The sequence below is a fragment of the Ailuropoda melanoleuca genome, chromosome 2, assembly GCF_002007445.2.
Source record: "Ailuropoda melanoleuca isolate Jingjing chromosome 2, ASM200744v2, whole genome shotgun sequence".
Lineage (NCBI taxonomy): Eukaryota > Metazoa > Chordata > Mammalia > Carnivora > Ursidae > Ailuropoda > Ailuropoda melanoleuca.
The window spans coordinates 155,837,140-155,860,488 of NC_048219.1; the positions used below are offsets into that span (position 1 = coordinate 155,837,140).

At 36.5% G+C, this 23,349-nt stretch overlaps 2 protein-coding genes across 3 annotated transcripts in view; one reads left to right on the forward strand and one right to left on the reverse strand.

Annotated features, from left to right (window-relative positions):
* ANKAR (ankyrin and armadillo repeat containing) overlaps window positions 1-4,280 on the forward strand; it is a 60,254-nt gene extending 55,974 nt beyond the window's left edge. The window contains exons 20-22 of the mRNA XM_002918670.4: window positions 578-774; window positions 2,716-2,762; window positions 4,033-4,280. Of these exons, the coding sequence (XP_002918716.1) occupies window positions 578-774; window positions 2,716-2,762; window positions 4,033-4,280 (492 nt within the window). The remainder of the gene's footprint in view (window positions 1-577; window positions 775-2,715; window positions 2,763-4,032) is intronic.
* Window positions 4,281-6,412: 2,132 nt separating this feature from the next.
* Window positions 6,413-18,447, reverse strand: OSGEPL1 (O-sialoglycoprotein endopeptidase like 1). Of its 2 annotated transcripts, none has more exons than XM_019799064.2 (8): window positions 17,985-18,447; window positions 16,606-16,846; window positions 11,392-11,779; window positions 10,386-10,590; window positions 10,161-10,309; window positions 8,823-8,953; window positions 8,642-8,713; window positions 6,413-7,217 (listed from the first exon to the last, which is right to left on the reverse strand). In XM_019799064.2, exons 2-8 carry the CDS (start codon window positions 16,824-16,826, stop codon window positions 7,139-7,141), a joined length of 1,245 nt encoding a protein of 414 aa, XP_019654623.1. In that variant the 5' UTR covers window positions 16,827-16,846; window positions 17,985-18,447; the 3' UTR covers window positions 6,413-7,138. The 2 variants fall into 2 exon arrangements, with proteins under 2 accessions (XP_019654623.1, XP_034510742.1); XM_034654851.1 differs by having other exon boundaries at window positions 16,833-16,846; window positions 17,985-18,446.
* Window positions 18,448-23,349: the final 4,902 nt, after the last annotated feature.

Here is a 23,349-nt window from a genome sequence, read left to right on the forward strand (position 1 = left end):
TTTGCTTTCCTGAGTGTCTTATTTTTAACTTATTTTTATCCTGTAGTCTCTTATCTGGTTTCCTATTACAATCAGCTGAGCAGTTTTGAAAAATTCCAGTGTCCAGGCTGCACCCCAAAATAATTAGAGTTTCTAGGGATGGAACCCAGGCACTGAGTAATTTTCATAACTATCAAGGGGATTCCAATATACAATCAAGACTGAGACCCACTGTCCTAGTTCAAACTCAATGGTTCTCACTCTGGCTGCATATTAAGTCACCTGCGGCACTCTTAAAAACAATATGAATGCCCAGATTCTACCCCCAAGAAAGTTGGTGGGCTTTTTTTTTTTTTTCTTTTTTTAACTGATGGTGATTCTAAAATGCAGTCTGGACTGAGAACAACTACTAGAAATCAATGGCAGTTGACAACTTTCTCTAAAAATATGGCTGTTCTGCTTCCATCGATAGGTTGCCATCGGTTGACACACGTTTGCTCTGCAAAGCCACAGGAACTGTCTTATGAAATGTTTAGTGAGAACACTTTGTTAGATATTTAAAGAGTAAGCTCAGTGGAGGAATTGTTTCTTCATTTAGGTTCGCACTGCTTGCTCCTGTGCTCTTGGCTACTTAACTTACAATGCAAATGCTTTCCGCATCCTATTAAAGGAATGCAGAAATAAGCCTAATCAGTTCCTTCGTATAACAAATAATATCAACAGAGATGCAAGTATTAACCCAGCCTTTTTAAAGGAATTTCAAATGCAACAACGAGTGGGACTTCCTTCCTTAAGGTATTGTGCCTATATTTGTGAAATTGCAGTAGAGAAATTATCAATAGAGGAACTTGTAAGTAAGTTTAAGGAAAATCAAACAAGGGGAGCTATTACTGATATGAATGAATATATGCCCTGTATACCATGAGAGAAAATGCATCCTAGACGTCCACTGCCAAAGCCTGTTTTAATTCTGATTTAGCAACAAAACTGCTTGTGGAGGCAAGAATACAACCAGATCTTGGGGATCCCATTTGGCCAAGACTATTCACGTTTCAGAAAAGCTTTTTGGGATTCCGGTTGCTTCCAAGTCTGATCCAGGAGACCATTTTTGGGATATACTTGGGAGTCCTGGAGGACCAGGAATACCACCATGACCTCGGTATCATCAAAAAAGTTCAAAAGGTTCAAAAGACCTTTGAACTTCATTCAAAGGTAGGCCAGACTCCCAGGGTAGGGCTAAATCAGACCCAGTGGCTGCAGTTACGGCAAAGTCTGATAGGCATTTATTTATCCAGGGAATTTTGCTTCAGTGTTGGAGTTTTATCAGAGCTTAAGTTTCTGCAAACAGAGAGGAGAATCTCCTGAGAATGGACATATTTTCTTTTCTTTAGTCGATGTAGCTGAATTACAAGTCTTCTCCGCAACTAGCACTATTTGTGTGTGGAAGAGAACTACTCAAGATACGATATTTACTCTATAATAATAGAAAAGAATAGGATCCAATACTGTACCTAATACTGTAGGTTCTGTAAATCAATTTTCAGTATAGAGAAAAATGAGTACATTTTCATTTTAATTCTTGGAAAAACCGAAAACCCAAAACTAATTACCTAATTTTATATAGTAAGACAGGGAAGTCTAAATTAAATTCCTGTAACTGACAGTGTTAAAAAAAATAATACTTACTGGTTCAAAAATTAATTTAGGATAAATAATGAAAAGTATTATTTTACACAATTACTCCCACAACTAGCCCATGTGGCAACTTTTCGGAAACTAGAGAAAGATGCCCTTTCCTTAGGACACTTTACTGTCATCTGCTGGAAAATAGGTGTAATAACTATACAAATCTACAGTGACTGAGGGTGAGTAGTACCCTATGGAATTGTGAACACTCAGCTTTTAGGATTGTAAGCAGTGACCAGTAGTCAGTAAACTTATAAGAATGGTTACCACGTGAGGTGGAACTGGTTAGCAAATAATAATTACTCCCATAACTAATAGTGTTATGAACTCTTCTTAGAGTATTTACATGGACTATTCCCTGTAATTTTCATAATCATTCAGTGAAGGTGTTTGATTAAATGAAACTATGGGAAATGTGCTAAAAGATTATTAAGACATGTTTGGAAACTTTGGGATGGATAACAATACACTTCCATGAAATGTTCCTTGATACCACTACTGGCAAGTACACTGATCGGCATCATGATAGCATTTTTTTGGTGTATATACCACTTCTCTATTCCCCTGCTCCCATCCAGCCCCAAGAACAGCAGATTAGAAGAGTCCTTGCATACGCAAAATTTGAAGTATGGAAAGAGGCCTAATTTTTGCTGGTGTTAATGACCCCTGTATGAAAGCACTCAGCCTAAATGCTACTTTCATGTTTTGGCCATGAAGTTGGCATATGGACAGACTGAAATCTGTGCCTCATTAAAGTGGACAACAGCAAATGTTCCTCATCAAATTAACCAGCTATACATTTGTGATAACTACCTTAATATATTAACTTTAAGTGAGACATAAAATTTTATTACCAGGGAAATTTTGTAATTTTGTAATTATATTATATTACATGTACAGGATGATGATTTAAAATAATACTGTTTTTAAAAGCCACCCCCCCCACCATATTAACTAGGTACACCTTGTTATTCTTTGGCCTGAAATACTTTATTGGTAAACCATTGCTTTGAAAATAAAGTTTTTGTGATCAACATGTTTTCCTTTTAGTCTAGAGAAAAATGGAGGACCATCCATAACTCCTGTCTTTAAGAAAGGTAACTGATTTTTCTTTGGTCTCTGAGGTAACTTCTAGCCCTGACACCTTACAATTCTGTGTTCCATTTCTAAAAATTCAAAATGTAGAGGTTACCCCCAAAAAAGTTTACCTGTAAACTCTGCCTTTGTCATTCTGTATACTTGAAATATCTTCCCATTTACAAGACTATGTTAATCATTCCTTATTATATCACTTGACAGAAATCCCTCTTACTTTGTTTTTTCTTTAAGCTATGTATAGAAATAGGTCATTACTGAAACAACATATGAGTATGCCCTAAATTACGATCTTGCTATTATTTTGTTTCCTGTACAACTTGGTACAGACCACATTTTTTTCCACTGATACACTACAGTTTTATATATATTTGGCAGATGTTGGCTGAGTGATTTTAGGCAAGATCAGAGTCCAGATCTTATAAAGTTACTCAGCAATTCCTATTAGACATGTAATAGGGAAAATAAATTATTTTTTCACTTAATTTATATGCTTAGTGCTTATTCATGCATGCTTAGTGTAGGACCAATATCAGTCTTACTTGGTATATTATCTTACGGGAAGGACAGAACCATTCAAAAGGCAAGATCTGTTTGTAAGAGTCACAAATGGAAAGAGGGAAAATAAAAAGTAGAAGAGAGAACTTCACTTATTCAGGGAGTCTGTGATGAAAGCTAGGTTTGTGTGGGAGGCTATATATATGAATATTATGAGTAGAAGGATATTTTTTTGTATATCTTCTTTAGTGTAAGAATTTACACAAAGGAATAAAGTCAGTCCCATTTTTTTCTACACTTTAATAACTGTTTTCTCGTGTTGTTTTTTAATATTGGTTTCTAAGTAGCAATCTGTGTACCACTAATGGTTTGATAATGTTTTCACAGGTTTATGGTAACATTAGAAAAAATAAGGACAATAGCAAGTTTCTGTTAACGTTAGTTTCATTCAATACAAAATGTGTCATTTTGAGACAGTACCTTTTACACTTGCTTTTGGGTGTTAAGATATCCCTACTGCTACAAAATGACATTGGTATTTGTTCTATTAGTCTCAACTTGGCATAATAAAACGTTGGTAACCATATATTGGTCCCATAAATTTTTGCACTCTGACACCTAAAAGTCTGGAAGTTATGCATCCATTCTTAGTATGTTTTAGTGATTGGAAGAAAATAGAACTATATAGAACCAAAAGCAATGAGACTATATCTAGGGCTCTTGGGCTCTTGGGCTTAAGAAAGAGACATTTAATTATGGCTCTTTAATTTTCAGGGAAAGAGCACCGAAGAAAATTAAAACCTAAAATTCAGCCAAGAGATTCTTTGACTTTAATACCTCCTGTAACTAACTTCATGGGACTCTTCAAAACAACAAAAAAGACCCCTGTTTCTCACAGTATTTTTTCCTTTTCACCTGCAATTTCATCAGATATCATAAAAGTATCAAGACCAAGAATAGTGTTTTTGAGCCAACTTGGGAAACATGTACAGAAAGCTAACCTAGAGCCTGCAGAGGGCTAATAAAAGCATTAATATGAAAGTATGAAAGAATTCCTGAGCAATCTTTTTAAATTCTTTACTTTTTTAAAAAGAATTTATTTTTAAATAATCTCTATATTCAATGTGGGGCTCGAACTCACAACCCCAAGAGTCACATGTTCTACTGACTGAGCCAGCCAGGCGCCCCCAAATTTTTTACTTTTAATTTTAATCTAATTGTAGTAAAATACATATAACTGAGTATAAACACTTTGATTGGAAGTTCTTGATATTGATACTAAACAGATTTTCTCTAGCCTGTCTACTGAAGTTTAACATCAGGTCAGAGTCATAGTTTCAAAAAGTAAATAGAATTTTCCTGCACTTAACACCTTAAAATACAGTAACTGACACAAGTGGCATAATAGTGTATCTATATCAAATGTTAGAAACATTTTTAAATTGCTGAGTTTCTTGGCCTACCAAGGCCATCCTACTACTCCTAAAACTTACAGTATTTTTCCTGAAGTACAGCTTCTCTAGTAAAGATTATTTTTATTACCCTGCATTTTTTTCTTTTTTAAAATTATGTACAAGGCCTCAAGATACAGAGGATTTCAGCAAATAGCCTGCCTTTTACCTGCACTTTTAGCTAACTCTGGTACACATGCTTGCCCATATAGAGTTCAGTATTTCTCCCTTCCTTATCCTTCCCTTTTTCTTTCTCCTTTCCCTTCCCTCCTTCCTTATGGCCAAGTACTAAAGGCCTACAGATATGGACTGCTTCCCCAAACTGCTCATTTTCCCTATCTGTAATTCTCTTACTTATATCATGAACTCAATTTTGATATGTGTGCTTGTAACACCTTAAATTAAATTTTTTTAAGAACTTAAAAATTTTAAGAACTTAGATTATAGATATCCCCATTTTATAATATTTGTGATGGGGGAAGAAATTTTGATCAATTTCCTTCCATAGTTTGTATGTACTCTGATTGTGAGAGGCACAGGAAATACTTAATATTACTTCTCTGTGAATTCAGGTTCATATGATACAGAATACAAATTTAAATGAAAAGTGTGAATTCACAAACTAATAGGTTCTTCTAAATAATATTTGCAAGCCAATTCTATCATAGCTATACCTCAATAGCAAAGAATACAAATTTTTTTAAAGTAAATATTGGCTGTTTCTATATGTTCCCTCATATAAATTATATTTTCTATTTCCAAATGGATAATCATAAAGCAATACTCTCTGATTGCAATTCTTAACAGAAAAAAAAAAAAAAAAAGAATTACTTATGGAATTTCCCAAAAAGGAGGTGACCTTAAGGCAGGGTTAAAATAAGAAATCTTTTCAGTCTAGATTTTTTTTTTTTTTAAAGATTTTATTTATTTATTCGACAGAGATAGAGACAGCCAGCGAGAGAGGGAACACAAGCAGGGGAAGTGGGAGAGGAAGAAGCAGGCCCATAGCAGAGGAGCCTGATGTGGGGCTCGATCCCATAACGCCGGGATCACGCCCTGAGCCGAAGGCAGACGCTTAACCGCTGTGCCACCCAGGCACCCCTTTTCAGTCTAGATTTTTATCCTTACCCCCTATTTTCTCAATAAAGCAACTCACTGACTAGAAAATTAACTCGGTCCAATATGGATGATGTAATATAACTCTTTACTGATAAAATCTCTCAAAGGACATTAAAGTCAGTAGCATCATGTTTATATTCAAAGGACAGTACATTCAGTAACGTTAGGCGGAAAAAAAGTGATAAACTGGTATAAAGTTTCAGATTCAAAGGAAATTATTCAAAAACAAGACCAAAACCCTTTACATCTCATATATCTTCAGTGATTAAATACAATTCCTAAAATAATGGACGTAAATATACATGGTCACCTAAAAAGTACAATACACACTTGAAGGATTACTTGCCTGTCATATTTCTTAGAATCTCAGATGGATTTTAAGAAATCTAGAGACATCCCAATTGCTCCAGGGGAAGATACCTAATAACGTATATTTTTATAATTAATAACATGCATTCTGTTAGAGTCACCTTTTGTCTTCATTTAGAATTCTCTGATTTGAAATGACTGTGACCTGGCTACCTTTCTAAAATTGCTCTCTCGTTAGAAAAGTTAGGCTAATGTTTCAAAAGAAGCTAAAAAAATAGCTTCTACTGATAACCACCAGTTTCCCAGGGGGAAGGGTATGGGGGGAGTAGATGAAATAAGTGAAAGAGACTAAGAAGTACAAACTTCCAGTTATAAAGTAAGTCAGGGGATGAAAAGTACAGCACAGGGAATATAGTCAGTAACACTGTAATGGTACAGATAGTAAAACTATACTTATTATGGTGTCATAATACATATAAATGTTGGTACAGATAGTAAAACTATACTTATTATGGTGTCATAATACATATAAATGTTGGATCATTGTGTTGTATACCTCAAATTAATATAATATTGTATGTCAACTATACTTCAAATAAAAATAAATTTAATAAAATAAAATAAATAGAATATAATCTAAAAAAATAGCTTTTACAATCCTGATATGAGAAAAGAGAAAAAGGCCTAGGTCTGTTTAATATGGGACTAGGATTTAGTAGAATCACTGTCTATCTTCCAAGGTTTTCTTTCTACCTGCCAATAACAGTACATTCTTTTCCCCACAAGATGTTTTAATCTTGATAATAAAACGATCTACACTCCCTTATAAGACTATAACATTATAGTCTCTCAGAAGAGCAGGTTAAACATCAAATATAAAGAAAAAAGAAAGTCTTGATGAACAATTAATATTATGTATCTTCCACAATTTGAAATACAAAAAAAAAATCACAACTTAAAGTAGAAATACTACTTTTAGGGATTTTTTTGAAAAGCAAAAATCAAATCTCCATTTTTAACTGTGGTACTTTTATGGCAGCTTCTCCAACTTCTTCTGTTATATCTACTCCAAGAGGACATCTGCAACACAATCAGATAAAGCACATTATTTCAAATACTTGCTTCCTGATCTGTGGCTAGTTCTGCAAACTATTTGCTTAGAATTCTGACAAACAGTATACATATCTCATGTATAATCATATGTGATGATGGTTCTTGAATACAAAAACAGCAGGAATAAGGGGTGAAGAGAAGGCTAGTTCTGTTAATAAATCTACATTTCGGGATTTTTTTAAAACTACTTTGAGGTATAATTGTCAGGTAAAAAGCTATACATCTTTAATGTATACAACTCAATGAGGATTGAGAAGTTTTTGAAAGAGATAGTTCTGCTCTCACACTATAAATAAAAACTTGAAATGAAATAGAAAAATGACAAAAATGCCTCACAATTCTCTATGAAGGTGAAAGGGTAAAAACAGTTTACCATAAAGCTAAAGTCAAATCTGCATCCATTTCTACTTTAGAAATTCCCTAGGTTTTTATTGATTCTTCTCTGACGTTTCAAAAGCTGCCTTGTTCCTTTTCTACCTTCCTCTCTTACTGGCAGGAGAGGTCTGAGACCCTACTGTCTTTCTCTATTCTTCCTCAGTAAATAATTTTGGCCTCAGATTTCTGCTTTTTTACAACATTGCCCAATATAAGGCTTCAACTAGACCGTAATCTGGAAAAAGCCATTATCTTCAGCTGAACACTGTTACAAGAAGGCAACACTGGATCAGACAATATACTCGACCTGAGGCGAGGCCATCAATATAGGAGATTCCTTCTGCCACTACTAACTAAACTCTGTTTATGATCAGTCTTAATAGTCTGTGGTTTATGTAGATATAGTTATGGATTAAAATGCTGAAAAGTTTTAAAACATTAAATGAAATCATGTTGAAAACAGGATTATGGTAGATTATGAAACATAATCATCCTTTACTATGTTTACTATTCCAGTTAACTTAGACCAGAACTTGATAACAAATTGAAACACTATGCTATTCTTTGGAACTCTGATTTGGGAGAGCAAATAAGGCTTTTGGAAAACAGGTATCTTTTGGCCATTTTTCAGCTGCCTGTGGAGCATACTCACAACCCAGTCTCACACCTAACTGCTTTTTATACATCTTCCTGAAGTTTCCCAGCATACCAGCTAGTCCTGAGATTGCCTTGACGTTGCAAAACTCCAGGCCATGGACATGGTTTCCATTCTGCTACTAAATGAGGGAATTCACCAGCCCTACCCACAGCCTGTTTCTAACCGATTTGTCAAAATGTTTATGATTTGATACTGCACCAAAAATATTTCTTATAAAATGAAATTTCATGAAAGAAATTAACGTAATCTTTCTTCAGGTCCCACCAGAATGTCATGAAAACCTCATATATAAAAGCAAAATTTAAGCTTTGAATTTTATACTGCAACTTGCGCAGAGATTATAAAAGGTACCACATACTTGGGTTCATAGCGGATGCCTTCTGTGTTGTGTAAAACGCCCACGCCAGCACGCAATCTTTCAATACCATTCCTAAATAATAATCATTTAAATAAAATAAAGAGACCAAGATTTAAAGGAAGAAGATGTAGCATGATGAAATGGCAAATTATGAGTGAAGCACATACATCCCGTGGCTTACCATGCAATCATAATGCCATTGTCAGTGCACAATCTGGGAGGAGGACACAACAAAGTGCACTGTGTTGCGTTTGTTACAATTTCAAGAGCTTTTCGGATGTATAAGTTACTTGCAACGCCTCCAGATACAACCTGAAGGAATTGAAAAGACAAAATTAACAAATATTACATATGGCTATGAGCCAAACTGTTAGCTAAACCTGCGGAAAACACCAGCATTATACAATAAGAAAATATCACATTTTGATAGGTGTGGAATGGGCAAGTGACCAATCTGTATAATAAAAATCTGGAGGAAAAGAAAATTAACAATTTCAATATCAGCGTACAATGCCCACTATAATGTTTTTTTAAGATTTATTTATTTACTTTAAGTGGACTCTGAACTGAGCACAGAGCCTGACCCAGGGCTGGGTCTCAGGATCCTGAGATCATGCACGACCTGAGCTGAAACCAAGAGTCAGACACTTAACCCACTGCACCACCCAGGAGCCCCGGACCACTATTTTTGTACCTTTTCTTCTAACTTTTTTCTAACTATAATCAAAGTACAACAATATTTTAGACCCTTCCATTTTTACTTATTTTTTAAATAATTTTTAAAATTTTTTTATTATGTTAGTCACCATACAGTACATCCCCGGTTTCCGATGTAAAGTTCCATGATTCATTAGTTGCGTATAACACCCAGTGCACCATGCAATACGTGCCCTCCTTACTACCCATCACCAGTCTATCCCATTCCCCCACCGCCCTCCCCTCTGAGGCCCTCAGTTTGTTTCTTGTAGTCCATAGTCTCTCATGCTTTCTTCCCCCTTCTGATTATCCATTTTTACTTATAAGCATTTTTCTCATTTTACATTCTTCTTAAAAAGCTATTACCTTTGATATTCACATAATATTCTATTCTGTGAATCTACCATCATTTAAATATTTTCTCATTTTATAATTTTCAAAAGGATGAAGTTTAACAGGAAGTTTATCAAGGTTTTTATGCAGATTTAAATTTCACCAGAAGGAACATAAATTTGAAGGAAACTAGCTTATTTTTCTAATAATGATAGCAGTTACTGCATCTCATTTCTTATTGTAAACCCACTTTCAAATTCAATGAGAAGATGCACTCTTGGATTTTTTTGCCATACAGGCTGTGCAGGTGTCCCATAAATCTGCCATGCCTGCATAAGAAATGGCTGTTAGTCTTTATTCTGCAAAATTTCATACTTCCGGGCTAGCATTAGGACATAAAGACATCTTCATCCTATGCACAGGATCAATTAAGCTCCTAGAAGAAAAGTAACATACTGCAGAGTATGCTAGAGTTGATGACAGAACCTACCAGTACTGCGTTACTTTGAGATAACAACTGTCTCTGCTTGCAAAACAGAATGGCGCGGTGAGTTCTTTTTGCAATGTGGCACGCTGCTGTGTGCTGCACTGCAGCGGCGATGTGTGCAGCTGAAGACAGGATTTGCCCCTTGGGGATCCCTGCGGAAATAAGCAGCTAGTTTTAGGCACAATCCAGGATTACTTATTTTTCCAACTTGCCCAATTCGAAATATACCTTCCTCTTTTTCCTTTTGCGTTATTAGCCTATCAACAACATGCTGAAGTCCAGAAAAAGAAAAGTCACAATTTTTAGCATGTTGCATGGGAGGTTTGATATCAAAATGCAGTTTATTTCCTTGTTTGGCCAAATGTTCTATAGCCTTCCCACCACTCATGGTGGAGCACTCTGGATGTTTTATCAAAGACAGTCTTCTTGCTACCTATGAAAAACAAAAATTTTTGTAATGAGTCATAAAATTGCACGTTTTGAAACCTAGGTGCAAAGGAAATGAAATTTACTAAACAAAACAACGAAAAACCAAAACACAACAACAAACCTGGATGAATAAGACACGCTATGCTTTTACATATATGGACTATAGCTAGTAGTCACTCAGGACATTCTCTTGCTCCTCCTGACAGCCTGATCAATAGTGGTCAATCGCTGCTTCCCTATCTACTTCTGCTCTTCTATTGGAGATAAAAAATAAATTTGAAGTTCACAATGACTGCTTAATGATTCGCTTCAAAAATTAGAACTTGTCCATTTCTTCTAATCATTGCAGCTGTTGGCAATAGGATTTCTGCAGATAGCAGTAGGCTCTAGGATTCATAAACAAAGGAAAAAGAAACCTGCTTGTTGGTGGTGTCAGCAATTGTAATGTTTAATCACAAGACTTTGTACACCTTTAATGTCTTTATATTATCTTTATATACCCTATTTCACATTTTTATTGTACTTTACATGGTAATTTCTTTCAGATATATTTTTTTATTAAAAACATAACTGGACCTGCAAACTATTTGAGCCTTTATGTACTGACCTAAACCTCTTACCATTTTACTCATAACAGGTAAGAAATCTTTCATTTTTTCTTTTTTTCTTACTGCACAAAAAGTTTTTCAGTCTAATATACTAATCAGAAATATTTAGATAAATGGTAGTAGTGTATCTATTATGATTTGATTGAAATAGACACCTTAATAGAAAAGAATGGAGAAATTAATTCTTAAATAATTACCTTGTCAAGCATGTCACCCGGCGCTATGTCCAAAGACTTTCCCAGAAGCAGAAAATCTGAAACTCCTCTAACTAATGCCAATAGACAATGACCTCCAGAAATCAAAAGAACTAAAAAGGGAAATTGTACTTTATTTAACAACCTAATAGTAAGTGCATGAGCCTCCATATGATGAATGGGAATGAAAGGTTTTTTAAACTGTTCTACTAGCTGTAAGCTAAATGATAAGCCTACTCCCAAGCTTAAAGCAAGTCCTGGTTTTACAGTAGTTGCAATTGCTGAGAGTTCACTTGGAGAGACTTTACTGGCAGAGAGAGCCTCTTGCACTATTCGTTGAATATTTTCTCTGTGAAGTTGCTGAGCTACTGGAGGAACAATCCCACCTGTTCTGGAAGAAATAAAAAAACAGCTTTTTATAATTTCAAGATTGTGAAAATACAGTAAGAGAAGTTTTATATTAGGGCTGAAAGCATGTTTTCAAATTAATCATTTTATAGTTAAAAATGTTAGTCAAGTATATTCAAATATGCGTGTCTTATAATGCAGCACACTGTAAGAACTCAGTATGCAGTGCTGAAGGGTGTAATGCCTGACTTTTCAAAATTGTACACAACAAATTCCTATGAATTGGTCGATGAATGGAAAAACCAAAATAATCTTAAGAAGCATTCTATGGAAGATGTCTTGAGCAAGGAAAGGACAGGATAAAATTGGATTTTAGAAAAATTAATCTCTCTGGAGACAGGGATAATTTTTATTTATATTAAAATTTTTTTAATGATTTTATTTATTTGTCAGACACAGAAAGAGCACAAGCAGGGGGAGTGACAGGCAGAGGGAGAAACAGGCTCCCTGCTGAGCAAGGACTGGGATGTGGGACTTGATCTGAGGACCTTGAACCAAAGGCAGACGCTTAACCAACTGAGCCACCCAGGCGTCCTGACAGGGAGAATTTTTAAAGAGGTTATCAGAAAAGTATTTGTGTACATCTTAAACTACATGATCACGGGAAGTGAAAGAAAGGGACAGAGAGCCTTGAAAACTGTTATACCTTACTGGATATAAGGGGAAGGGGGACCAAGGCATCCAAGATGATTCACATATTGAGCGGGAATGACTGCGAGAAAAAAAATACTAACAGAAACATGAAGACAGTTTTGTGAAGAAGATGAGTTTATTTTTAAACACATTGCACTTGAGGTCATGGCAGGACAGCAGACAGCTTGCAATCCTGAAATACAGTTGTAAATCTAGTGGTTAGAGTTGGTAATTTTGATTTTGGGTCTATGTAGGACCCACTCCAAATGTCAAGAGTAAAGAAGTAGGAGGCAAAGTTGCTAGCAAAAAATTTGCCAGCATGTGACTGACTTACAATCAGAGAAGCAGAGCAATAAAATATAGGGTCTGCAAGATGTACTTCTAATCTCAAAAAAATCTTCAAATATTTGATGCTGCAAGTTCTATACATAGAAATGAAAACCCTCAATAGAAGCATTCAATTATTATTTACTTAATAGTTATACAGGGGCGCCTGGGTGGTTCAGTCAGTTAGGTGTCTGCCTTCGGCTCAGGCCCTGATCCCAGGCTGGGATCGAGTCCCACAGGCTGCCTGCTTCTCCCTCTCTCCTTGCCCCTCCCCCTGCTCGTGTCCTCTCTCTTGCTTTGCTCTCTTCCTCTCTCTCAAATAAATAAATAAAATCTTTTAAAAAATAGTTATAATATGTATTGTATCAGACAATGAGGGAAACAATAAAAGAAACAATCTTATTTCAACACATTCATATAGTAATTCTATTTACCTTAATTCTTCAAAGCCACTTTTTCTCTCATATTCTTCAACTCTGTTAATGGCATTAAATCTTTTTTCTTTTTTTTAAAGATTTTATTTATTTATTTGACAGAAAGAGAGACAGCCAGTGAAAGAGGGAACACAGGCAGGGGGAGTGGGAGAGGAAGAAGCAAGCTCCCAGCGGAGAAGCCTGATGTGGGGTTTGATCCCAGGACTCTGGGATCATGCCCTGAGCCAGAGGCAGACGATTAATGACTGAGCCACCCAGGCGCCCCTAAATCTGATGTCTTGGGTTTCCAGCTTCATCTTTATGTGCTTTCTTTATCTCACTTTCCACAATTAAGTGTATCACCATTCCCACTGCCACCATCAAGTTCGAAGAGCTCTCATTATCTCAGTCTATTCAAAGCCTTCTAACTGCAATTCCCTAGATAGATTTTCTGATCCTTGGAGTCCATTTTACCTTGTGTTGCCAGAAAGTAAAGTGAAATACTGACCCCATAACTCTCCTACTCAAAAACATTTACTTTCTTGAAATTTGGGTAACTTTCAGTCCAAATCCTCTCCCTCTCACTTATTTCTTCCTTCTCCCACTTGCCTAGCTCCCTTCCTTTTTGTACCTCTTTAATGTATTTTATCTTCAAAGGATTATGCTAACTAAGCACTCGAGACAAAAGAGATGAGTAAGACCATGGCTTTATTGTCAAAAGAATTAATTTGTACACAGTATGGAGAGTAGGTGATTGAGGGACCACAGCTAATAAAAATGGGAAACCATCTGGCCTCAAGGTAGGAGCCAAGAATTCAGACAAGAGACAATAAAGGGCTTGAACTAAGTAAAAGGGAGAGAAATGTTTGAAGAAATATTTGGGAGGTGGATTTACTATGACCGGATGACTGATTTGACACAGAGTGGTGAGAAAGAAGTCAAGATTGTCCTTCAGGTTTCTGGCTTGGAAGAAAGGACCCCCCTGCCGAGCAGTCCTCCATAAATGCATTTTCCATGCTGTTTTACAATGATTTGTTTACCTGTCTTCTTCACTCATTTATAACAGTACTAGAAGTACGACTGTTACTAGTAATAGGTAGCTTTTACTGAGCTCTTGCTATTTGTCAAGAACTGCACTACCCACCTTGGAAGAATTCACATTTAATCCTCACAACAGTATTAGGAACTAGTTGCCATTACTATCCCTAGTTCACACACAAGGAAACCGAGGCACAGAAAATCGTGCAATGTCCCATAGACGAACCAGAATGTAAACCTACACTCTAAACCGCTTTATATAGTAAGCTGCTCAGAGGCAAGGATCATGTATCTTAGTTGTATTTGTACCACGGTGTTTCAGATGTTGCCTGGCAGTTGTAGGAATTCAATAAATGCTGAGATGAGCTGTGTAGATGGTACCACACAGTTTACTTCCTGTGTATTCCTCTCAAGCGAACTATGCACGGAACTGGACGTTTGTCCTGTATTTTCTCACCTCTCTGCCTTTGCTATAATGTTTACTCATGCAACAATATTTTTTTCATCTCCATTCACTGAAGGCCTACCTATTTTCAAGGCCCCTGACACCGGCAGTGTATCAGATGCCATGCTGGCTATCAGGCACAGTGTAGTGATTAATACAGACACAGCCCATCACCATGGAGTTTAGAGTCTATTGGGGGAAAGACTATACATAAGCAAATGTAAAAATTATCAAAAGGAAGATGAAGAAAAGAAGCAGTGTGTGGTGATACAGAATAAACACAGTGGGGATACCAAATTTAGATAAAGTGGTCAGGGAAGGCCTTTCTACACAGTCAACATTTCCATGTTCAAATGTCCAGGACACTTGGAAATACTGAAAGAACTGTGGAACTGAGGCATGGTAGTAATAGTTATTGTTTGCACCACTTGTTTGATACTTACTCTATGCTGCCTTGTACTGTATGCTGTAGGTTTCCTTGTAGGTCTATATATCATGCCTCAGAGATTAGGGTAAGCTCCTTGAAGGCAAGGACTTTCTGGTACTTCATTATGCCATATTAACATTTACCACAGTCCCATTCCCATAGTATGTTACTGTTAGAGGTCTATTCTTCTCTTCACATATATTATTTCTAATTATAATACCCTATATTATTTCTATTATACTCCCCACAATCCTATACAGCAGGAATTATCTTTCCCATTTTACAGATGTGAGAACACACTTAGGATAAGGAACTTGCCTAAAATCAGAGCCAACACCAATTGCCTAATTGATAATTTAAATACAGGTCTGTGATCTAAAAATATCAACCTTTTCCACTATTCAGATGTTATAAATTGTTGGCTTGAAGGCATTTTAATATATTATATATTTTAATATATTTTGAATTACCAACTAATCTTAAAATCTGGAGATGTTACATTCTGGATTTCCATTTTCTCTCGAAAATTCTGATGATCAAAAAACACAGGGCCTACATTTCTGCATGGCAACAACTGGCGGGAGCTGAGCAGTGACCTCCTCTAGATATCTTCCACTTTATATCCAGCTCACTTATCTATGTAGCCTGACTAGTGGTCCTCTGCAAAGAGATGAGTTTATAAACCTTGCACCATTCTATGCTTTAATGCAACAGTGTATTATTATTTAAGTACCAACATGAGTTATATGTATAAATGTGGGATATTTTTTCCAGTGTTTTCCTTCCTTCCTCCCTTTCTCCCTTCCTTCCTTCCAAGATTTTATTTGACAGAGAGACAGTGAGAGGGAACACAAGCAAGGGGAGTATGAGAGGGAGAAGCAGGCTTCCCGCCAAGCAGGGAGCCCGATGCGGGGCTCGATCCCAGGACCCTGGGATCACGACCTGAGCTGAAGGCAGACGCTTAACGGCTAAGCCACCCAGGCACCCCAAAGATTTTATTTATTTTTTTGAGAGAGAGCACGTGCACAAGCAGGTGCAAAAGGCAGAGGGAGAAGCAGATGCTCCGCGGAGCAGGGAGCCCAACGTGGAACTCGATCCCAGGACCCCAAAATCATGACCTGAGCCAAAGGCAGATGCTTAACCAACTGAGCCACCCAGGTGCCCTTTCCAGTGTTTCACACAGGCTATAGATAGGGTCATGCTCTCCTAGAGCTTCAGTCAAGACCATGAAACATACAGGTGCACAAAAGAGGAAAAGGCATTACTAAGGGGAAATCATGAATAAATCTTAGAGCTGGGAATGAGCTTAGTTCTTTTTGGCAAGAGGCTCAGTTAAAGTTGGGATTGTGGAAAGCCTTAAAAGCCAGGGTGTAGGATTTAAGGTTTTCCATAGCAGTTATTAGAAGCTTTTGCACAAAAGAAGAACTTAACTCCTAAAACTGAACTTTTATATATGATAAATAGAAAAGAATTACTTCATTTTACTTTTCCCAAAAGTGGGAACTACCAAGATAATGTCTACTTACTTTAAATGAACTTCAGTTTGGGAATGTATTGCTTCTCCCAACACATTTCCAGTTTCATCCACCACAGCAGCTGCTGTATCATCACAGCTGGTTTCAATCCCCAACACTAGTTTATGAAGAAACAGTTTTCCAGGATGAAAAGTAAAACTTCTTAAAAATTCATAAGTTTTCCTTCTTGATGGTTTAGAAAAAACTCCTGCTGTCTTATTCAGTATTAACATACTTACTCAATAGATAACTCCTGGAAAAGAAATGAAGAAACAAGCTAATTATTTGGAACTGACATTAACCACTAACCCAGTTAAGCAAAATTCCGAAAACTTAATTTTTTTCAGTATAATAGTTTTGTAAAATTATAGGAAACTTTTATAAAAGCGAAAATTTTTAAAGGCTATAGCAACCTGTGAAGATAAATAACACTATGAATGAATATAATGTTCTTGAAGGGGGAAAACAAGGAAGTCAGATATGACATTTTTTAGTATTATGCCGTTCTTAGCAAACTATTCATTATTTATAAAATAGCTAATAGTCGCATGGATAGTCTTCTGGAAAGTGCTATTTATTTTTGATAGCTAAAATTAAGACAAAATTGGTTTAGAAAAAATTAAATGATAAAGGCAAAACAACAGAAAAAAATGCATTTCATTTCCTGGAAATATCTTTCAAAATAAAATTTAATAATTTGGTTTGAAAACAATCACATAGAAGACATACACAATTTAGTCATCTACTTTGGAAACAAGTGTTCTTATAAAGCTCATCTTAAAAGAACCACATCAGTACTAAAACGACTGCAACCGAATACCCATTTTATCCATTAATTACAATTTTTCTAATTCAATCTCCATTTTACCACAGGTTTATCTTAATAAGGATCTCCCCAAATCCACTTTTTTCTCCTCAAAATAATAGCAGTCCATTACTAAAGCACCCTGGTATCCTCACACTTCCAAGTATCTAGTTTCATGCCCCCAAATCGCCTCTTCAAAAACTTTCTGGATGCTTACGTAGGCCCTTTCCCTACACACTAACGGACAAAATGGAAAAAATGAGAGAATAAAAATTGGAATTTCTACTGTTCCCCTGTGGCAGAGGGCATCCGAGGATTAGGGATGAGCGACCCTCTCGCGCAGAGGACAGCTGCGGGAGTGCAGCCCAGACACACACACCCGGAGATATTAGATTTGCAGTCATTAAACCCAGGCAGGACAACTTGCGCGAAGCACTTGTCTTTAGGGTCACGAAGGCTCGTAAATGAACCCAGAGTACTTGGCCAGTGCTAGTCTCTGTTCTAAGAAGCGAAAGGCTTGTACTGGAATCGCCCTTCCATGCAGGCGAAAGAACCACTGAGAGAGGGGGTGAGCAATTTTACCCACCTTCCTCCTCAACGACTGTAGCTAGTACTGGTATCCTTTCCCTAGCAAAGACCGTCGACAGCGTTTTTGCAAAAGCAAGAGGCCAAACCTGTCGCCCCGGAAGTGATGTCATCAACACGGTGCCAGCGTCTTGTCGCCGTGCCTGCTGCTATAGCCTTGGAGGGCGTCACTTTTAACTCAGTACAAAAAAGCATGTATACTGTTTGGGTCCAAGATGCATTGCGTGCGCTAATGCGTTAGGTTTGTAGGTGATAAGACTTGTGCAAGATCGCACGGCTAGTGATTGATCTAGCGGAGGCCGAAGTAGATTCGTCTGACTTATACAGCATTAAGTTCTAAACACTTCGCTACCTGAAAAGAAAATTGTTTGCCTTTGGCTGGAATTTGGACGCCACTGTGAGAAAAGGATGGTGTAGATTATTCGTCATTCCATTTTTTTTAATTTTTATTTTTTTAAAGATTTTATTTATTCGACAGAGATAGAGACAGCCAGCGAGAGAGGGAACACAAGCAGGGGGAGTAGGAGAGGAAGAAGCAGGCTCATAGCGGAGGAGCCTGATGTGGGGCTCGATCCCATAAAGCCGGGATCACACCCTGAGCCGAAGGCAGACGCCTAACCGCTGTGCCACCCAGGCGCCCCTCGTTGTTCCATTTTAGAGGAACTATCATCAGATCTAAAGGTTGTGGCCTGAAATAGCTAATAATTTCAGAAACAGAGAGTGGCAAATAGGGACGACGCCAAGGACCCACTTGTATGGGGTTCTGAGGGAACGGAAGCGCTTTCGATCGGACGGTCTAAACCGTCATTCCCACTTTTTGGGGTAAAGGTGTGGGGCTTGCTTTTTTTTGTGGTTAAAAAGGGGAGGGTGCTGCGGTATATTAATTTACCATGAAAAAATGGAAATATCTTATTTTCGCAATGCATTTTATGGTTTTTGCTTACTATGTACACAACCTTCAGGAAAATATGTACTCATTCTTGGACCTCCTTCAGTCTTTTTTTCTTTTATTGGTATGTGAACTTGTCATTTGTATGAATAGATTTATCCCAAGAGGCTTTTTTCTTCCCTGCTAGACTTTAAGGTTTTACTAAGCTTACTAAGCAAGGACTTCATATATACAAGTTTGGATAAGGCTGTCACATATATCTGTGTCTTGAACAGCATGACGTTCTTGGTATAAAAGATAAGTAAATCATGGTCAGGAATTCACAGTTATAGTCTAGTGGTAGATACAAATATATACGTTCATAGTTACCAAAATGCTGAGAATTTTTTAGGTGAAACTTAACTCTTTCAAAAATTTTATTTATGTGTGACAATAATAACCATAATTAACAATTAACTTATGTTGTGCCAGGCAGTGTTGCAGATTAATTTATTTAATCATTACAATAATCCTGTGAGGTAGTTACTGTCCTCATTTTACAGATGTCGCAAATGGACCACAGAGTTTGATGATTTGTAGGCCGCATGGCTAGTTAAATGCAAAGCTAGGATTAGAAGTTAGGCCATCTGGTTCTAGAATCTGTTTCCTTACCTTCTAGAAGATAAAATAACTCATATTTTCCCTAGGATGTATGGCTGACCCAAAAAAAGGAAAAAAAGAAAAATTAAGACCAAAGGTTAAGAAGAATTAGTCTTCCTGACTGCATACAATTGGTTAGAGGTTATTTTCTATTATATGCTGAAATCTAGTCTGACCACAAAACCTTTCACATCTGGCATTTTCTTGCAATTTGAATTATGTTCAGCAGGTGTGTCTCGATGCCCTCCTGTGCAAGAATATGTCAAGAGGAGTATCCCTTTTGTATGTGCTGATATCCTCGATAGATTCCTCATCCAGGCACTTTTGGCTGGTGTTGAGTCTTATTGCTGCGTATGTGAAACAGCAAAACTCTAGTAACACATTCGGAAGGAATTTTATTCTTCCTGAGACTGATGGCATGTGAGTAGCAACAGAAAAGGCACTTATACCAGTACCACATATTTGGCAGGCGAAGGTATACATTTTCCATGTTGTTTTTTGTACCAGAGGAGAAATTATTGGTGGAAAGGTGGCTATGCTCTCTGAGGCCTGCCTGGGCTTTCACACAGATCACATTATATGATTTGAAGCCACTGGTAGACATTCTCAAAGAAATATGGCTTAACTACTGTAACTTCCACTTGAATTTAGGATCAAAATTTGCTTATTTTGTCTGTGCTATTGCCTGCCTAACTGTCCATTTGTAAGTTTAGAGGAAAGTAATATAAAGAAGAATCTTTACAATACTCATTTCCTAATTACCATCTTACTAAATTGGATTTTCTTTTCATTTATTACATATTTATTGGGTTCTTTACTTTGGGCTATCGTCAGTTGTTACGGATAAAAGATAGGATCCACTCCCTATCTTCAAGGAATGGAGTCTAATAACAGGTAATTACAACACAGCATTATGGAAAGTGTACACTGAGAGTGGGAAGTTGCTTGGGGAAGGTGGTATAGCTTTCCAAGAGGTCTTCATGGCTTAGCAGGACCTTGGTGTGATTACTGGGTTTCAACATCTGATTTTCTAGGCTTGAAATTGGTGTATCAGATCTGGAAGTGACTGGACTTTGGGGTGCTGAGTCATGCACTCAATCTGCTAAGGAATTGCTTTGTAAAAACCATATACTAATGTGTTAATTTATGAAAAATGTAATGATGAAGGAGGTAGGATACTTAAGCTTGCTGATCCTCACTTTCTCTGTATTGAGCAAATTACAGTGAAAGCCAGATACAAATCAGAAGATTGTTTGATAAATATGGAATGGAAGCAATAGAAAGGAGTTTGGTGCTTTTAATGGCTAGTGTTTCAGGTCTGATACATCTCTTTTCACTTGAGTCACCTGTCTTATATTCTTCATGGGTTGGATTGTGCTAAGAATACAGTCATTTGCCTTTCTCCTTTTTAAAGATTTGTTTTTTGCTTACAAATACCTTTGATGTAGAAGTTGTTCCATTAATGGTAATACTGTCAATCGGGTCTCATCCTTAGAAGATATTTTGCTTTTTTTCATTGTTGAGCCATTACGATTATTTTACAAATTTACTCTCAGATGATTTATTGTGGTAAAATATATGTAACACAATTTATCATTTTAACCATTTTTTAGGTTTACAGTACAATGGCATTAATTATATTCACAACGTTGTGCAAACATCTTTACCATCCATCTACAAACCTTTTTCATTTTCCCCAATTGAAACTGTACCCATTAAACACTAACTCTTCATTTCCCCTTCCTGCCAGCCTCTGGAAACGGCCATTATGTCTCTGACTACTCGAGGTACCTCTTATAAGCAGGATCATACAGTATTTGTCCTTTTATGACTGGCTTATTTCACATAGCATTAATGTCAAGGTTCATCCAATGTGGTAGCATGTGTCAAAATTTTTTTTTCAAAGTGGAATATTCTGTTGTTTGCATATACCACATTCTGTTTATCCATTCATCTGTCAATGGACACTTGGGTTGTTTCCACCTTCTAATTATTGTGAATAATGCTTCTATAAACATGTGTTGCACAAATACCTTTCCAAATCCCTGCTTTCACTTCTTTTGGGTATATACCCAGAATGGGAATTGCTAGATCATGTAGTAATTGTTTAATTTTTTGAGGAATTGCCATCCCAGATGATCTTATTTTTCAAGTATGTGGGGTCTATGAGTACTTTTGGCGGCGGGGGGGAGAGGGTGAATCTTTTTGTTGCTCCCATATAATCCCTATGACTGTTAGGTACCATAATAGAAACATTTGACTTGTTAATTCATAGGAGGGATAAATTTCTCAAAGCAGAATCACTGTATCAGGTTTTCTGTAGTAGGTGGTATACTGGGAAAATTCTCAACAATGCCACTTATGTCATCTAGCTTCTCTGTTCCTATTTAAAAAATTATAACATGATGATGTATGCTTATCTTCTTGATAATACAGTCAACATACAGTTTTTTGCAAAATCTGGACATTTAAAAAAATGTTGTCAATAGAAATGTATAACTACATTATTGGAAAGTCAGAATTTTATACATATTTTATATTTTAAAGAGTTCATTATACACTGTTAATGATGTAGTTTACTATAGTTCTCATAATTGAGAATTTATTTTTATTAATATAATTATACAGTTAGAGTGAATAGTCATAGTGATAAACTCGGCCTATCTGCCAAACTTAGAATTACATAGAACTTTAATGCTACAGGTTGAGTCCCTTCCATAATCATTAGTTGATTATCAAAGGCTTGAATGAGTCAAGAAATGGAATAAATTACAATGCTGAACATAGAATCCAAATGTATTTCTATTAAACTATGTTTTAATTATGAAATATTTTGGATTATGAAAGTGTCAAGAATACTATTATCAACTTCTGTTAGCCCAACACTCATTTAAGAGAAATATTACCCAACATGGTTGAAGCCTTCTGTGTACTGTATACCTAAGACAGTATTCTAAATTTGAATTTATAATTCTCATGTGTTCATATGAAGTGAAATGAAAAATTTTAAACCCTATGTAACAAACTACCTACTGAATCATTTTTAACGAACTGAAATTAGGAAGTTAAATGAAAACCTGAAATACTTCATAACTCTTCTTTTTGACATTAGGCATAATTAAGGAGAGCTTATCTTTGGTATTCTCTTACCTAGCTTCCTTCCCTGCCCAGTGCTACTCCAAACTTCCTTTTAGATTATTTTACTTACACCTGTCTTCCCAGTACTGAACCTGTTTACATTTCCTACATCTACATGTAATATGCATGCAGTTGTTTTGAAAACTACTCTTTCTATCATCTTGTTAGAAGCATTACAAAACTGCATTGGTTTACACTGGGTTGCTGCATTTGTCTTCTTCAGGATTAGCATGAGAGCATTTTGGGGTCATATTTACTGGTGACATATTAATAAAGGAGATATAAGAGAAATATACTGCATGACAATTAAGTTTCAACTTGAGTTAGACAAGATAATTCAATAGGCTAATATCTGACAAGATGGGGTTCCACAGGAAAAAGAAATCATAGACTTGGCTGAATAAGTCCAGTTAGTATATGAAGGGAAAGCCATCATTTAAAGGCACTACATATTGAAGAGTTGAGGTGTTAGTGACTGCAAGGTGAACAATCAGTGATATGTGGCTGTCAAAATAGCTAAAATGAGACTATATTAAGAAAAAAAAAGGATCCAGAACAAGGGAAGTGGTACTGTTGTAGTGCCATCACATCTTATCACCTCCTGCAGTTAGCTCTAATCCTATATAATAAGAAACTGCGACTCAGAGCAGAATTACCAGGATAGGAGAAATTTGAAACTGTATCATATGGAAAATGGTGA

Coding starts and splice junctions, on each gene's coding strand:
- OSGEPL1 (XM_019799064.2), bottom strand. CDS start 16,826: ATGTTAATACTGAATAAGACAGCAGGAGTTTTTTCTAAACCATCAAGA. Junction 10,591..11,391: donor CGGGTGACATGCTTGACAAG/GTAATTATTTAA, acceptor TGTTTTTCATAG/GTAGCAAGAAGACTGTCTTT. Junction 10,310..10,385: donor GCAAAAGGAAAAAGAGGAAG/GTATATTTCGAA, acceptor TTATTTCCGCAG/GGATCCCCAAGGGGCAAATC.